Here is an 18,655-nt window from a genome sequence, read left to right on the forward strand (position 1 = left end):
CATAAAGTAAATAGCGTGCAGGAGTATTTGAGAGAACAGTCAAAATTTAGTTTACTGTATCAATAGAAGCCTACTGCATGAAGGGAATTTGAAACTGAATTTTGATGCCCATGAAAGATGTGTATTTCCAGGAGATAAAAGAATAACCACAGTAATTTGTACAAACATGGGAATAAGCAAACTGCATATTCTGAAAGATAAAGTATTTGCTTGGTAAGATATTTGCTGAGAGGAATAGTTCTCAAAATGGTGGTTGATGAGCAGGCATAAGAGAGTTACCTCAGAAGTCTTTCCCCAGCTGATTGCACATTATCTTCTCTCTCTCTTCACTTTCTGTTTGCTACATTTCTTTCCATTTTTCTGTGATGTCCCTTGCAGTGGATATAAGGGCGAATCTGTGCATGTTGCAGTTAGGAAAGGCGGATTGCAATTTGAAGAAAAGTTCCACAGAACCAATGTCTCCATACTACCTGTTTTGAGTTAGGACACAATGATTTATGGAAATGTTCACATATATTTTTGAAATGGAATAGGAGTAGTGAAAGGTGTATCTCATAACTGGGTAGCCATGTTTAAATTAACATGAGAAGTGAGTAAGTGTCAAACTCAAGCCTGATTCATTCAACAAATAAAATATTACCGACTACAGTTTTTTATACTGTTCAACATTCCACACCACATCTTTCCCTATTTTGAACCTTAAATTTAAGCCTTTATTAAAAACTACATCTGTGCAATAATGCAGTATGTAAACCGTCATTTGTTTCATAAAGATGTTAGTAGATGGTGTCCACATATATATGCATTTTGTGTGTGTGTGTGTGTGTGTGTGGATATGTATATATCCACATTTATATATATATATATATAAATATATATAAATGAATATAGATATATATATATATAAATGAATTCTGGAGCAATGTTCACTTATTTTATCCACATTTATAAAGAGAGAAGAGTATGTGATCCAAATTAAAATGCAATGCCATTATCATTTATACTGTTAAAATTCAAATCATAAAAATAAATGGGGGGAGCAATATTACAGATGACAAAAATACTTTAAACTATGTATATTCTGCCCTGAAATAGCCATTGCTCTGAAATATGTTACATAATAGATTATAATACTTTAATACATAATAAAGTTTTCTTAAAAATATTAATAATTGGTTGTATTTCTTAAATGCGTTCTAGTAATGGGCTAAGGACAGTTATGTTAAAATAGCCCAAAAATTAACTTGCAGGCAATGAGGAGTTATTGTTTGTACACAAGAAGCTATTAATATTTAAAAGAAGAAAAAAGACCTCATTTATTTTACACATCTGTACCATGAACTAATCTAAATGTTTTAATATCATTATCTTAGTTCATCCTAGTGATGTTTTGCATTAATATTTACGTTTAATTATAATTTGTTTAGTTACCATTAAGGTTTGATTTTCAGTGAATTTGTTAACAGATGCTAATTGAAGTAGCTTAGTAAATCAACTGTGGGATTTAAACTTTTCCAAAGATAGCACACTTACAGGTTAATACAAAAACCCAGTTCAAACTTTCTCCATTAAGCCTTTATCAAAAGGTCTTTAGAAATAGGACATTTTCATTTTACCCCTATCTTTCCATTGTACCTTTGTTGAAGAAGGTTTCCTAAAGAAAAAGGGAAAGATTCATGGACCTGGTTATTCCACAGACAGATTTCATACTTATACCTGTAGTTAACATTTTTCTCTACCTACTTTTATAATTGCCAGCTGAAAAAATAAAACAACAAATGAAGGGTCAGCTAGGAAACAGAGGGACAGATTTCAATTTTGAATTCAAATTTGGTTAAGCAGAGAACGCGTAGGGGAAAAAAAATTCCAATTGGATTTAATACACATAAAAGATTGGATTTAGATGGACCTGAAGGTTTTCTACTAAAAAAAAAAAAAAAAAAAAAAAAAAAAATACAGGTTTGTTAATACTTTACATCTTTGATGGACTTGTTTTTAATCATAAAGTTTGTTACCACATACTAAAAAGAAAAGTATTTTAAGATAAATTGTTTTACCAGAATTCTGAAGAAAAAAAAAAAAAAACCTTAGAATTCTATGTGGCCACATAATGTTTGAATAGTCAAAAGTTTACACTGTAAATAAAAGCAGGAACAATATACGAATTCTAGTAGCTTTAATGAAGCCAATATTTTGGATGCCACGGCAAAGATAAAGAGCATTGAGTTTCATGTTTTTGAAACACTTAACTGATTTTGTCAATTTCCAGAAGTAGTTATATTTTTACTATAGGTTTTGACTTTTTTCATCAGACTTATGAATGATATCACAATCAGGGTATATATGTTGAATTATCTTCTCAGCCTAGGTACAACAATAAATGAATTGGGCATTTTGTTACTTGATATGAGAAATGTCATCAATCCCTGATCTTGCTTTGACACCTGATTTGAGCTCAATGAATACGCCCTTAGTCATAAGATTATCTTGGCACTGAGTCAGAAACAGAAGTAGAAGCAGGGATGTCAGGAATAGTGAAAGCAACGAGTTCTGCAGGAAGAACAGAACTTCTTTCCATCTCTCCACACAATCAGGTGACATCTTTCTTTCAACATCTTTTTTTTTCAGAGTTGACTTTGACACGCCCAGGTTTGGGGAAGTTATGCTCTTGTTTCAAAGCTACCAAAAGTAATTATATAGTGTTTCGTCATTCAAAAAGACTGTAAACCTACAAGTTCTTAGCAAAATGTATCAGAAATACAAAAGCTCTGTCTTCACATATAACACATTGTAATATAAGTAATAGAGTACCTTGCATTATGAAGAGAACAATCTCCCAATTGTTATAATTGAATCAAAATAAAGTATTCATGTTTGTTTTTATCTAAGTCAATGGCACATTCTTCTTAATACAGTTTGTTTGGTTTTGATACAACTTAATACATTGCAAACTCATCAATTCATTGTACTACTCATCTTACTGGTAAGTAGATAGACTAAATATACTAAAGAAACATTTAATTAGGCATGCTGAGACTTTCTGTTACTGGGTGGTGAAGAAGAAAGGCTTCTTTTTACTAACATTCATTGTGTTTTAAAGTTTAATGGTACTATAGGAGTTAGTTTGGGTCAAATTGTAAATTTATTATGATGCCTTTGGGCTGTGTATCTTTGAAATCCACCACAAGAATTATTTTCTATTAGAATTTTTAATGTAAAAGTTCATCTATGTAAATGGAATAGAAAAAAATACATTTTTTCAATAATATGTATTATCAGGAGTAAAAATTACCAAAACTAAAGAAGATGGCCATAACATGTTGCCTCTTCACAACTACCAACCCCTGTTATACACTTGATTTCTCCATATAAAAAAATATGTCCCTTCAATTCAGATTCCCTATAAGCAAACTAAAGATGGTAATATTTGTTTATTATTATTACTACTATCATCAAACATTTTAATTTCAGGATGATGTTTTAAAAGTAAAACAGGATGTTGGATGTCTTAAACTGGACCTTCTTTTATATTTCACCTTAAATATCTCACTTTTCCTACAGACTTAGATAAATTTAAAAGGTCTTGTCTAATTAATGAAGTTACTAAAATTGTTTTTACCTGTAAAATTTGTTCTATAAATAAAAAAATGGAAAAATAAGTACTTGCTTTTTATTAGACTTAGGTTGTATACTTATATGAAGAAATTAGTTCCTATACTCTGAAGACTTAAAATAAATCACAATGTCACTGAGACGTATCCCCTATGATTTAAATAACAAAATGAAACAAATTGGAAGATAACATAACTTTTAAATTCAGAAATATTAATTACAGTGTTACTTTTTACATGTGAATATTCCAAAAGTGAAGACTCGTAATTTAATCCAGCTTCTCTCGGATGGTGGTTAGACAGAAGCAAGAAAAATAAATGCATAAAACAGAAATTGTTATACATATAATGAAAAATGTGTAATTTACATAGAAGTAAAATTCAGCATATATAAACTATATACATGTATATACAATGTATATACATATATAATAGTACTATATATACACACAAACACACACACACACACACACACAATGGCCCAATTACACATGTGTTATTGCTCCTATTACTTTTAAAAGGCCAATAGTATATTAAACAGAACATAGTATATTGAAGAGAATACGGTGATTTTAATGATACTTATTTGTGTTCCGTTCACCTGAATATTCACAGTTGAAAATTTTGAGTTAAGTTATAAATGTCTAAGTTCCAATGAAACTAGCTCACATCACTTAAGATGGAGTGTCCATTGATTACCATTTCCTCTCACATTATCTTGACTTGTTATAGTCGTATTTCTCAAATTTTGTGTAGCATTTCATTAATGCTTCCTTTGTCATAGCCATTTCACAAAAGTGTAACATTTATTGGCCTAGACAACGTAATTGCCAAAGGACAGGACTGTACAAATAATGAATTTACACTAAGTGAATCAAAATAATGTGTTGCGATAGTTAAAGTTCTTTTGTTCTATAATTGCATTATACATTTTCATAAACCTAAACATATTCTTTTCAAATATGAAGGGTTTAAAGTAATACTGCCAGGTTTAAAAAGAAATCTTCAAGCTCAGTCATTAAATTTTCCTTTTGATTCTCTCTCTCTAAACTTTGTTAAAATTATAGTGTTCATCATCCTTATTTTTAAGTATTTGCAATTAGATAAAATAATATAGCATTCTAAATAAAAATATGAAAACATCTACATAAATAATACCACATGTGATGTATAACATGATGTTAACATTGTTATTGAATTAAACTAATAGTTAATTTCCAATTATTTCTCACTAATCCTCTTATAGTTTGAGATATTATAATATTTTTATTATTTCTAAATATTATTACTATACTTAGTAATAAAAATAGCAATGAATAATAGCAAATATCTGTCAGAACTGGGTCTGCTTCAGTTAAGTCAGTCATCACAATGAAGTGAATTAGTACTCTTTTTCTTAAAAATAAGTATTTTACTGCAGCAAAAACATAAAACATATTTAATCATAGTACCTACATTAATATCCATCATGTTTAATGAAAACAGATCTGGTATTATAAATTGAAGCTAACTTAGGTAATGTTAATGCACAGCAAAAATAAATGTCCTAATCAGGGGGTAGAAAATTCCATAAAAGCAAAAAACTATTCCCTTAAATACAAAATTCCGTTCTCGTATAAATTTATTTTTACTAAATAAATAAATGCATTTCTCATTCAAGGGTGAAAGTACCAACTATATTTAAGACCAAACAGTCTTACTTTCTGTATTTCATAAGTAAAATATAAACATTATAATTATCAAGTTATATTGTAATTTGATATCGTTTATGGACGCTCATTTCTCAAATGCTGAAAGCACCAGGGTCTTTTTGAGATTGTACTCTAGCTTGATTTGTATAATATGCTGTGTTATGAATATGTACATTTTCATTAAAGAAATGAGGACTATTATCTGAAGCATCTAGCTTTGCACTTCTAAGTTTTTACTATGCATATGCTTTCTATTATTCCCCAAACCATTTGATTAGGAGGAACAGAAGTATGATAAATTGCTAGTTCAGAGACTCTATAAATTGGGCTTTGAAACACTTAAAGTGTAATATTGGTTTTATGTACCTTAAAAAAAAAAGAGACAGATGATTAGAAAGAATAAAGGAGGTGGGATAACTAGAAGAAAGGTATTTGTGGGAAAGTAAAAAAGAAAGCAAGAAAGAAAAGAAGAAGATAAAACAAAAAAGAAGAATGACACCTATTTAATAGTGGGCCTGAGTCTTCTGCATAAGAGCTTCACTTCAATATTACACAGAGAGATAAAGTGGATGATGTTCATGGGCTTCTTCCTTCTAAAATAATTCCAAAATATATTCAAATAATTGAGCATAAAAGTTTGTCAAGTGCCCCAAAACTGCAATTTTATATGGATATACTTGTTTTTTTTATTTTTATGCATACCTATGCTGACATTTCTGTATAATTAATCAAGAGAAATATAAATATACTCTTGTAGACATTCATGGGGCTTTCATTTTGTTACTACAATGGCTTCATGCTATAGTAGTGACACACCTTCAGAAACTGCTAGACTCATTCTCTTTTTGTGGAAAAAAAAATGTGATATAAGGCATCAGTGACTTGTGATGAATTACATTCAGCACGTAATGATAATTCCTACTATGGGCACTTTGAGGAAACACTAGCGGAGAACACCGGGCTCGCTGCACAGTTCTGCAGGTCCTGGGTCTGTGGATCTCTGGAGCTCTGCTGCCCTCTAATGGCCTACTTCGATAAGTGCCTGCCTCATAGGTCTGTTTTCTTAAGTTTCCTCCACCAATTTGATACCGGCGCCCTAAAAATCCAGTATTCTTTGGTTTCGCTCACATATAAATGGATCTAAACTTGGCTTGTTGTCAGGTTAATTTTTCTACATAATTTTAATGTCATAGGACGAAAAACTCATTCAGCATCCTCTGACTTAGTTCAAACGTTATTGGGGCCAGTTGTTGTCAGTGGTTGGAAAATAGTAGTCAAATGTAAGTGACAGCTTTCACAGGATTCTGGCCATATAATTGGCTCCAAGGCCAAGGCCTTTGATATTTACTGGGTTGTGTGGGTGTATGTGGAAGCGTGTGGGTGTATGAGGGTGTGCATGTAATTGGACTACATATTTTAAAAACAATAGCAATTTTATTCTCCGATTTCTTTATGTCATCTATTATCTTAAGATGTACGGATCCTTGATTACGTTCTCCTAATTAATCCTGTACTTCTCAGTGATCTAGTTATTTTATTTTCTCCCCCTTGCATCTTGCCTAGGAAACGTGCATCATTGGTTACTAAGATTGAAATTCATAAGTCAAGGAAAAAAAAAAAAAACAACTGTAAGTCAGATTTTAAGTCTCAATTGTATCCTGGTTTGGAATAGAGATGGTGGGATATAAGATTTATCAACATCACAGTGCATCAAACCCGTTAATAAATTACTTTCTGTGTAACAAGTAAAAGAAATCATTTTTTAAAATGGGAGCACGAAAGGCATGGCATAGCTGGAGTTTAAGGTTCAAGCTTTGTATCCTCTATATATAATGTATTATGTTTTTCAAAAACTTTTTATTAGGAAAGCTATACCAGACGCATAATCACTATACAATGATTAAACATTACCTTTACAATTTATAATCACTGAAATTACAGAATAAATATATGCACATTTCTTTTGAATCTTTGTGTGTGAGAGAGAAAACATTAAAAGTGCTTCCTACAAAGCTGTTAGTGATATATACCCAGTTGCTTTTTTTAAATATTATATATATATATATAAGAAAGTGCAGATGTTCTCCAAAAAATCTTGGCATCAGGATGAAGTGTCACAAAGAGGGTGCTCACCCCTAGGCGCGTGTCTTCGGCTGTTAAACCACCAGGCCTCCACTTCGGTAGAATCCAGCCTAGAATGTGACTTTTCCCAGGGTGATAGGAGAGATGCTGTGAGCTGTACACTAGCAGTGAAGGGTAGTGGAACTATGGAGAGGAGAAAAATGGATCAAACCCGAACTAAGCAGATTGGGTTGAATGGGAATGGTAAGGAGTGTGTGTGTGTGTGTGTGTGTGTGTGTGTGTGTGTGTGTGTGTGTGTACCTGCACCAGCAGGAAGAAACTGCAGGTTTAGGGATCACGTTTTGCAGATGGATATGTGTATGAGAGACAAGATAGTGAGTGAGAACATTCGAGCAAAACCCGCCCCCTCCCTCCCCGTCTTGCAGTTTCCAGGCATGCAGCAAACTGCATTGTTAATACATGTACAGAATCTGTGCCATGATGAGAAGAAAGAAAGCCACAAATGACAAATGTCAACTTGTTTCCCCCCTCCCTTTAAAACAAAACTACAACTAAAAAAAAAAAAATAGTTACTGAAAATAAAAAGACACATTGAATTTTACTTAATTAGGATCCATACAATGATCCCCGGTATACCTTATACATGGCACAGTCAAAGTCTCAAGTTTCAGTATAAAAAAATAATGATAACATTTGCTGGCAAAAGTCTGCGAAGGCACTTCATTGATTAATGATCTGAGTATGGCCCTTCCTCCAAATCACATCTGAGAGGGGAGAGCATACATCTGTATTCTCTAGTTATCATGCGGTTTCAGTTTTGTTCAGGGTAGGGAAGATCGTGAGGATGGAGTTATTGGGACAAGTGTAAAGGGAGCAAGGGATATATTTCTTTTATTTTCCTTTTCTTTTGGGGAAAAAAAAAAAGCACTAATATATTTTCTTCTCTCTGTTAGAACCTATATGTTGTCTTCTCCAGGACTTCGAGGTAATCCGGCTTGGTTTGAAGTTTGGCCCTTAACTCGAGGTAATCACTTTTTTGAGTTTGGTGGTCTGTGAAGCCCTTTCCAGCCGAGAAGAGAAGGGTTTCTTTGAGCCTGGCGTCCTGCTGTAAGTCTGGGTATTGCATGCCAGGAGGATGCACGTGCAGTTCCTTTAATTTGGGCACTGTTCCATAGAGACAGTCCACAAATCCCACTGTGCAGGGGGCAGGCTGTGGCCTCTCTCGGTCTAGTAGCATACTGCCACCACCACAGCCTCCCCCGGGAGGAAACAGCACCACCCCACCATTTTTCTCATGGTGGCGGAACCCTGCCAAGTCTCCCCCAGTTCCCCCAACTACTCCTGAAACCCCACCAACTGCTGGGTGGTGAGGATGAGGGTGATGGTGATTCACCGTCACTATGGTGTTAAGCTGGGAGCTGGACACTGCCAGGGCCCACTCCTTCTCTTTTTCCAGCAAGGTCCGGTAGTTACTATGGTTCTCCTTGGGTGTCTCAGCAAACTGCTCACTTCCTAGGAGAGCCTCACCCATTCCCGGTGGTTGTGTCCCTGGACCCCCACGTTCTGCACTCCCTGCTTCTTGGGCTGATGAAACAGCCACCTCCTCCTCCTCACGAGGCTTGTAGATGGGGTTGTTGCACATTTGGGTAACTGGGTGGGGGATGTACTCATACACATGACCTACAGGAGGGGCCTTCTCTGGAGAGGAAAGAGTTGGTCGACCTCCACCCCCACTTCCACCACCACCACCTCCACCATCCTCAAACAGCCGGTGGCATTGCATTTGGATGCCAGTAAGGTCCACACCTTCCTGCCGCTTGCTTCTGAAGGGCAGCTTCTTTCGACGCCTTCGGAGCACGTAGGCAAAGAGGCCTGCAGCAACAAAGACTGCTGAGAAAAACAGTACCAGAAGGCTGAGAATTAACACAGAAAGTGGCACAGGGCCCCCAGGAGGAGAAAACTCATAAGGTGATGCACTGGTTGGTGCCCCAATAAGGTGGGAATCTCCAGGCTGGGCTGGGGATGCTCCAGCTGGTGCAACGTGCAGCATCTCTGGGCAAAGAACTTCCAGCTCAATAGTGCGCACATCACGGTGCGTGAGGTTCTCAGGGCTCCTGCAAAGCACATCACCAACCACACTGACTGAGCTGATGGTTTCGATCCACTGTTTAAAGGGGACCAGGTCACAAGTGCAGTCCCAAGGATTCTCATTGAGGTCTATCTGGACAATGGCGTTCAAGTGTTCCAGGACACCAGCCACGGGAAGATAGAGGAAGTAGTTCTTCCTCAGGTTGAGCCGGGCCAGGGATGTGCCTGCAAAAGCATCCGTTGGCAGGGTCCTCAGCAAGTTATTATTGAGGAATAGCAGCTTCAAGTTGGGCATGAGGCTGAAGGCTGCAGGCTGGATTTCCCGGATGACATTGAACTCAAAGTACAAGTAGTGCAAACTCTGTAGGCCTCGGAACATGCCTGGTGTCAGCTTCTCTATATCGTTGCCATTAAGAAAGAGGCTTTTTAAGTTGGGCAAGTTGATAAAGGCCCCATCTTGGACATAGGAAATACGATTGTTCCCCAGATGCAAGAGATCCAAGGAAGAAAAATTCCAAAAATCAGAACGGTATATTTTCTGAATCAGATTGCTACTCAGATACAGTTTCTTGGCATTCAAGGGCCTTGGAAGAAGTTCAGAAATGTTATTAAATCCTCGCTCTTTGCAGTTGACAGTCAAGCCAAGGTCATTGATGTGCAAATTACAGGTACACCCAGTGGGGCATATAATGGGGATTGGTGGTCTGGTCTGATAAGGAGCAATGGGAGGCTGGTTTGGACCAGGATATAAAGCTTGGGAGGTGGAGGGTGGCCTTGGTGTTCGAGGCTGTTTGGTGGGCTTAGGCTGTTTATTTGAGGACTTGTATTCAACAGAAGAAGCAGTAAAATGGACAGAGGATAGCATTGAGGAAGGCTTAGTTGGCCATGCATTCTCCTTACTTGATGACAAATGTGGAATTCCCAAACTAGCCTCTACCTCAGAGTCAGACAACAAAGGACAGAGTTCTGTCTTCTTGATTTCTCGTAGATCCTTTCCATGGAAATGGAAAGGGGTCTCACAGGTAATGTCTCCCACCAGGGCAGTATAAGGAATGCGTTCCAGCCAACTCTTCAGTTGTACAATTTCACATGTACAGTTCCAAGGGTTTTCTTCCAGCTGGAGTTCCATCAGGCTTCTGCCAATGTGATCTAGCATTCCTCGGTAAAAAAGAACCTTTAACCTATTTCCACGTAGGTCCAAATGGGTTAAAGAGACAGCCTTAAATAAATTGGTCGGAAGCATGGGGATGAGATTATCATTTAAAATCAGAACCCTCAATTTACTTAGGTTCCGAAATGCCCCACTCTCAATACGTTTAATGACATTGTAATCTGCCTGCAGATATTCTAGACTTTCCAAGCCAAGGAAGGTGTCATTTCTGAAGACATCCAGTTTGTTTTCATGTAGATATAGTCTCTTTAAAATCTTAAGACCATTGAAAGCTCCAGTCTGAATGTCCTGCAATGCATTGTTCCCAAGATTAATAGACACAGCATTATTCAAATGAAGAAAACTGTTGGTGTATAATTTCCTCATAGAATTCCTCTGCAGATACAGTTTAAAAGGTCTTGACCAGAATTCGGTAATCTGACTAATATTTGTAAATCCTTTACTGTCACAATGTATATGAAAGAGGCTTTCTTTAACTTCACAGTAGCATGGATCAAAACAGGGCTCATCTATTTCCTCTGAGTCCTCTATTAGGGGAATCGGGGTAGTCCATCCTAGAGCAATTGTGCTTAGAAGAATGATCCACAACATCCTTCCTCTGTGAAGCATCTCAGCTATGGAAGGTTTCATCGTTCGTGGTTGATTACAAAACTGCAACAGAAATAAAAATGCAGATTTTTAGCTTTTAGTCATATGTACTATTTTAATTGACTCCTACATGTGGGGCATTTTAAGAGCTATATAAAAACTTCAGCAATTGTAGAAGTGACACTCAAAATGAGCTAGCAATACACTTAACGTTTAGAGTGTGTCCTATATTTTAAACTTAGGAGACTCTGAAATATTGAACCATGCAGTGACATTTTCCTGAACCAAGCCATATTTGGTAAACGGCATATCGCATGAACAAAAGCAGACTGCATTGCCTCTGTATAACAAACAACAGAACTGGTACATCGTACTTCCTTTTAGGCATAGGCAGATTCAGTAATAATAGCAATAATGTGGCCATTACACCTGTTTGCCTGTTAAAACTCATGTTGACATCAAAGATACTCATAATAAATCTCATTGGAACTCTGATGGGAAAAATATGTTCTTTGAATTATAGGTTTTGACTATTAAAAATACATGACATACTCCAAAATTATTATATTGATTAGTATGATAAAGTGTGAGCCTGTTGCTCAATATCAGATGTTGAGATGTGTAAAATGATCAGCAACTCAGGAAAACTTAAGATTTATTTTTATGAAATGATCATAACATGCTTTATAATAGTGTATAGTCAGTATGTACACTATATGTCCACATCCTTTGGCCCAAGAATAGAATACTGTCATCTTCTTTAATTTAATAAGTAATTTGTATATATTTGTATCATTTAACTATTTAAAGCATGTAGGAGTCATTAGCCCTTCTAAAAAACATGCCCATGCAATTGTCAGAGCTAAAGATAGGGACAGCTAGAGGATGCTGAGTCTGAAAGTGTCTGAATTAAAACATTCGCAAAGCTTAGTTTGGAATGTGTATCTGTGCCTTCAAGATCAACTGAGGAACCCTTTAAAAAGCTGGAAGAGCAGGTGACTGGTTAGAGGGCAGGCGGGTTGTTAAAGTCAAGAGAGAGTGGAAACCTCTATTCTTACCTGCTGATAAATGACCTATCACATGAAATAAATTTCAAAAAAGATATCATTCTTTTCCAATCAGAAGAAACAAATGCAATGCACTATTCTGATAACATAGAGTCTTCCTCTATGCATCGCTTTCCTTGCCTAATAACATCAGTATATGAAAATGTTTACATAAATAAATGATAATAATGCAGTTTTATTATATTCTCCTTCCTGAGTCACTAAAATATCCATCAAAATTGAATAGCTGATTTTAATCAATAAAAATAAACCAAAGTTTCTAGCATATATTTTCCTCACAGATAGCACACAGAAAGATATATTTCATCAACCTTCTTCTTAAAACACAATGATATAATTTATAGGAAAAGTGAAAAAATAAATCTTCACATTACACTTGCATATAATGTTCACAGCTATAAAGAAAGGAGACACCGTGAGAAAGCAAAGAGAAGTCTGCCTCAGACATGCAATACTGAAAAATTAAAAACAATTTAATGAAAAAGAGGGAGAGAGAAAAGGCAGAAAAGCCTACATTGCAGTATCAATTAGTCTTCCATCTCCCTTATGAAATATTAAAATCTACTTAAGTTCTTCCTTCTTCACTATCTTAAATATTTTTCTTGTTTTTCAGGTCCCTGTGGTTTAGGCAAAAAAGGCTCCAGATGTCTTGGACTTACCTATTTTGCCAGAGTTTTTTGGGTTTCTTTTCTTTTCTTTTCTTTTTTTCTTTCTTTCTTTTTTTTTTTTTTTTTTGTAATTTATTTATTTATTTACTTATTTGTTTATTTATTTATTAGCCTGGAACCGTGAACCATGAAAAGAAAAAGAAAAAAAAAAAAAAGCTTGAGTTTAAGGATTCTCTCTCTTTCCCTCCCACTCCCTTTGCTTTGCTGAAGCTGAAGCAAAAGGGGATAAAAGGGGGTTGGGCGGGGGGACTAAGAGGAAAAAAAAAAAAGCAGCAAGCTTGAGACGTGCTGGGAATGCAATGGGCTCTTCAATGGGCTTCTTTAGGATGCAGAACTGCCGCTTGGCACACTCAATAGAGGAGGGAGGAGAAGGGGCTGCAGCAGGCTTCCAGCTCTGCTGCCCCTGCCGCTGCCGCCGCGGTGGCTGCTCTCTCTGGGTACCCACAGCACATCACTGGTCACTGGGAGGAAGGGCGGGAGGGAGGCAGGGAGGAAGGAAGGCTCAATCACAGTGCAGAATCTCAGACTTCCCTCGCTCCGGCTTTAAAAATATATATGTGCTATAACCCTGAACCCAGTATTCCACGTCATGAAAATGAGCTCCAAAGGGAACGCGCTTAGCATAGGTTCGGGAGCGAGCGATAGGAAGCCCTGACTATACAGTTGTGAGTGAGTGAGTGTGTGTGTGTGTGTGTGTGTGTGTGTGTAGGAAAAATAAGTAGAGGGATAGAGAACACAAACTGGCAAAATAAGAAACAAGAGCGAAGTGGGAGGAGACCAACCTATGGGAAACATTTCTTTGGTGGGGAAGGTGGAGATGGGGGCGGGGGGCGGGGGATAGGCATTTTAGGCATTTTCTTTCTTTCTTTCTTTCTTCTCTCTCTCTCTCTCTTTTTTTTTTTTTTTTTTTTTTAACTCTCAAGGAAACCATCCCCTGGATCATCTGCTCCTCTAGTTTCCAAAGCTCCCCCTCTCTAGTGCAGGTGGTTTGAAAAGTGAGACTGTCCTTCGGAATTATCTTTTTCAAAGGACAGCCATTCCCTGAAATGACGGGGATGGGGGGAAAATCCAGGTCCCCAAAGCAGAAAAGCTAAATCTGTCTGATTCTGCCTGGGTGTCCCGAATAAAAGCTCAGACAGCCTGAAAGACTTGGACCGAGTTTCTCCTGCATTTTGCTTCGATCCCTTTGCACCAGGAATTCTTTTGTTGTGCTGCAGGTCAAAGCCTTCGATATCCCCTGGATTCAACAGCATTTCTTTTCTTTCACCTTTTTAAAAACAGAGACAAGCCAATTCTCTGGAAGGAGATACCACTTGGGTAACAATGGTACATTTCACATTCTGCCGCCGGAAAAGACCTCGCGGGATTGGGGTGGATTTAAGGATTTGAATGTTTTTGTCCGCTCTTTCTTTTTCTTTCTTATTTTTTAAACTCAAATATTTCTCAGTGAAATTTTCGGGAACTGGATCCTAGGGAGTGGTGGGAGTGGGGATGGAGGTGATTGAAGGAAGATATTGTATTGTAGAGGGATTACCAGATTATAGTTCAGGAACCCTCTCAGAGGAATTTTTTAAGGCTCAGCTGACAGCACTACAGTCCTGCCTGCTGGGAAGGAATGCAGCTTGGTGAGGAAACTGGGGAGAGCCAAGTGTGCAGCAAAGGAGTCTAATTAACAGGACCCGTGTGCTGTGGATGCTCCCCATCTGCCCCCACCAGCACACACCAACCCTGTCACCAACTTGCCGAGGGGGAGAAGGGAGGGACTTTTTGGTTGCAAAAGAACTAAACTGAACCTCAATTGCCCAAGGGCTCAAAGTTAGTAGGTAGAGACGGTTTCCCCTTAAAGGACGCTTTACAAAAGCAAATTTTAAAGCAAAGCACAGCTTACATATCAATACCTTACTGCTCTACAACAGGTAAATCACCTAACAATGTGTTCCTTAAAAGTCAAAGGCAATTTCCATAATATTTTGCATTTAAAATGACCGCGCGTGAGTCCACTGACACACAGTAGCTAATTTTAGAAACATGCCACCGTAGACTAAGTAAGCAGGAGGGCAGAATTTTCTAACATTCTACCCTTAAAATTCCAGACCCACCCTATTTACTCCCATAGGTTTCAGCCAAGAAGTAAACCAATACCAATAGCCTAAGCTCAGAATCAGAGCAATTCCCTCTTCCTCACCAGCTGCCTGCACCCGCACCCTCCCCCACCCCATCCCCCGCCCAGCACTTTGGGTACCCAATGTGCAGAGGCGGTGACTATTTATCGGGTCTTATCGGAACCCATGATGTGATGGAATCGATGGGTAACCCGGAGGCTGCCCTGAGCTTCCAGATGACGGTAAATATTGTCTCGGCGATGAAGTCTCTGTTCCTTCTTGAACTAAAACCCCTTAAGTTCTGGACCTGGGCTATGTCCTAAAGGCTATCTCATCTTTTTGCTTTCCTTTAGCTCAGGATAGCGTGTCTAAAAGACAGGGAGGTCTCCAAAAGTTAGGGGTATTGAGCCCATGGGGCCCCGATTTTTTCCGTGTCCTGTTGGGAGCGCCCAGAGCCATTTGTTTGTCCAGAGAGAGGACAAGAAGCCCTTTCTCCCCGCTGTGCCCCCTTCCCACTTCCTCCTCCCCACTGCTGGATCTTACAGCTCACTAATCTCTTCAGATCTAAGATTAAATATTTCAATATGGAAGCAAACTATCTTCCCTAGAACAAGTAATTAAAATGCTGCATCATTCATTTTCTGAAGAGCTTTCAGCCGTCTACAGATCCTTTTCTAATCTGCTGTCGTCAGGCGAAACGCACAATGGTCTGTTTAGAAATGGAAAATTATTAAAAGCTCAAGCGTTCTTCCTTCTACCTCTTACAACACTAGCGAACAATCCACTGGGGGAGGGGTCCTTCGCTCTGCCGGCTGGCCTATTTGTTGGAGTTACTTACGATGTCTTCACCCAGAAAAGAGGTCCGAGGGTATGTTAGTCTCCGATACCCCACCTTCCACCAACGTCCTTACACCTAACTGATCCAATTCAAAACTGCAACAAACCCCTAGCACCTGTAAGCGTACAGAAGACACCGCGGCCAAACCCGATGTGCTCTACAATGCACATCCTACATACGAGAAATACTGGTTTCAATTAGGCAAAGTAGGAAAGGATGGCGGCGAGTACCTATGGTGCAGAGCGCTCAGGATCTCCGAGGTTTGCTCCGAGGGGCTTCCCAGCGGGAGGGGCAAACTCTCTGGGAGGCTGAATTGTATCCATCATACTGTAGCCTTGTAGCTTCTCCTCTTCTGGCCACCAACTTTCCGAAAGGCTACCAAATCACGCTTGTAATCCGTTTAAATGTTTCCACCTTTGAGATTTGCAGGAAATGGTCGCTGCATACCAATGGGAGAGCCGGGCGCGCACCTAGCGCTGCGATGTCAGTGACAGGGAGCTCACAACCACAGCTCCCTATGCCTTCGATGGCTGGCAGGCAGGCAGGCAGAGTGAGTGTCCCAGGACTAGGTTCCTTTGATTTAAAATCTCAGTGCTCTCGATCAGTGGAGAGCTTCGTTGTTCCCGAGAGCCTGAGCTCAGTCTCTGGATTTCTCTCTTTCTCTCTTCCTGAAAGGTTGTCACTCACAATCCCTGCCCGAGGCCTCCTTCCATCCGAAAAGATGGAATTAGCCCTTGCTTTTCCAGGGTGTCTTTGCTCTTTGCCCTTTAGGTGGGTGGGAGTGGGGGTGGATGGTGTGTAGATGAGAGAAGAAAAGGGTGGGGAGAGGCGGAAAGGAGGCAGGAAGGGGGCGACTAGATCTCAGATCCCAGCATTGGTCAGACGGCGAAGGTGGGGGGAAAGAAGGAGAGAGGGAGAGAAGATACAAATACACAGTATGGCTGTGCACACCAAATTCCACTTGGATTTGGGAGATCTCAGGCAAAGCACGAAGGTGAAGCGAGCCCGTTGGCAGAGAGTGAGTCCCCTGACCGCTCACCATTCAAGCACCCTCACTTCTCCAGCGGGAGAAGGTGCGGGGGAGGGGGGCGGGAGGGGGAGGGGACCGCCGAACGTTTCAGGCCAAGGAGACGCTCGCGGCGGCAGCGGCGGCGGCATCTTTTAAGACTGACCTGCTTTAAAAGTGCCACTTTAATGGCCTAGGAAATAACTAAAATCGGATTACACGTTACTTACCAACGTCTCCTCCTAAACGGAAGCGGGAGGTCGGGTATAAGGAGTCAATATAGGAAGCGCAGGGCTGGAACCTGAATGCAAATCCATCAGCCGCCCCCAAATCGCGCACCAAGGGAGCGGCGCTCGGGAGCCCCCAGATCAGCCCATCGCCGGAGCTCCGCCAGCGCGTCCCCCCCGCACCCCCGGCCCCTCCTCCGCGCCAACTGTGTAAATCAGCCGCCGCAGTCCTCTCGCCGCGCATCGCAGGCAAAATCCCGGCTTAGGAAGCAAGTGATCTCTCTCTCTCTCTCTCTCTCTCTCTCTCTCTCTCTCTCTCCCCCCCCCCCCCCCCCCCGCCTCTCGTTCGCTCGATCTGTGCCCCTCTCCCTCTCCCCCATTATCGGTCACAACCTGGCAGCTCTTCAAGAGACACCCTGTGAAATTGAGTGTCGGGAAGTCAGCATTCTGTATCTGTGGATTGATTTGTAACTTGTATTTGCAAATGAGAGAGATGCCTGTTTGGAAAATTACAGCCCAAAAGGTGGGGGGTAATCAAATTAAGAACATCTGAGCTGTATTGGTGGGCGGTATCGCTAAACGCCTCCGGGGAGCGGTTTCCAAGTGATTTGCAGTAATCCCCCACCTTCATGATACATGGGTGACGATTTGAAAGTACACATATTTCCTCATCTGTTTACATTTGCCAGGGGTGGGGGGGGGTGGGGGAATAAAACTGTAGGGCACAGGGAGTTGGGAGGGGGGCATTTTCCGGAGAGATGCTGGATATCATTTCGTGACAAATTAGATAAGGACACTGAAACAGTTATTACACGTATGTGAAAGTGTTATTACAACATTATAGAGGAGACCATTACTCCCACTGCAGTCATACTAATGCAGTCGTTTAATGCTCCATTCAATCTGCAGTGTAAACCAACGCAATTCTTTTTAATAGATCCCTTTCATCTGCTACTGTGTTGGAAAGAGGGCAGCCTTCCACTAACTCCCAAAGTGAATAGAAGGTAGCCTGGGGAATCATCTCTGTATCTCTTGCCATTTCTTCCTGAAGTGAATGCAATACATTGTCCAAGGCAAGCAAAGTTATTTAGCTATTATAATTGTAGAGGTAGAATGATCTTGACCCTATTTTTAAAATCATTCAAAGAACTCCAACTCACCCTTTGCAAATAAACAGTACTCTCTTTTAATTTATGCATAAAATCCTTTGACAGACAGGCCTGGATATATGTTTTACATCTTTATTTAGTGAATTTGTATATACTATAATTTATACCATCATTAGTTCATATTATGGACATGTAATACCACAAGTTAGTGTCCATATTACCTACATTAAAAGATAGGAAAGGATGGAGTTGGTCATAGAGACAGCCAGGGGCCTGTGGAATTTTTTGGGATATATATATACACACACACACTAAATTTAGTATGGCAACTGTGTTGGTTCTGCATAAAGTGAATTTAGATTTATATATATATATATATATGTATGTATCATACTTATATTGTTTCC

The 18,655-nt window shown here is 39.3% G+C and overlaps 2 protein-coding genes across 3 annotated transcripts in view; both read right to left on the reverse strand.

The window, feature by feature from the left end:
* Window positions 1-17,410, reverse strand: part of LOC102128510 (uncharacterized) — a 29,045-nt gene extending 11,635 nt beyond the window's left edge. Inside the window, exon 1 of the mRNA XM_065540140.2 lies at window positions 17,143-17,410. Coding sequence (XP_065396212.1) covers window positions 17,143-17,383 — 241 coding nt within the window. The 5' untranslated portion in view covers window positions 17,384-17,410. The remainder of the gene's footprint in view (window positions 1-17,142) is intronic.
* SLITRK3 (SLIT and NTRK like family member 3) lies at window positions 7,145-16,650 on the reverse strand. Of its 2 annotated transcripts, none has more exons than XM_065540138.2 (2): window positions 16,137-16,650; window positions 7,145-11,294 (listed from the first exon to the last, which is right to left on the reverse strand). In XM_065540138.2, exon 2 carries the CDS (start codon window positions 11,271-11,273, stop codon window positions 8,334-8,336), a length of 2,940 nt encoding a protein of 979 aa, XP_065396210.1. In that variant the 5' UTR covers window positions 11,274-11,294; window positions 16,137-16,650; the 3' UTR covers window positions 7,145-8,333. The 2 variants fall into 2 exon arrangements, with proteins under 2 accessions (XP_065396210.1, XP_065396211.1); XM_065540139.2 differs by lacking the exon at window positions 16,137-16,650 and adding an exon at window positions 12,958-13,082.
* Window positions 17,411-18,655: the final 1,245 nt, after the last annotated feature.

This window comes from Macaca fascicularis, chromosome 2 (genome assembly GCF_037993035.2).
Source record: "Macaca fascicularis isolate 582-1 chromosome 2, T2T-MFA8v1.1".
Lineage (NCBI taxonomy): Eukaryota > Metazoa > Chordata > Mammalia > Primates > Cercopithecidae > Macaca > Macaca fascicularis.

Coding starts and splice junctions, on each gene's coding strand:
- SLITRK3 (XM_065540138.2), bottom strand. CDS start 11,273: ATGAAACCTTCCATAGCTGAGATGCTTCACAGAGGAAGGATGTTGTGG.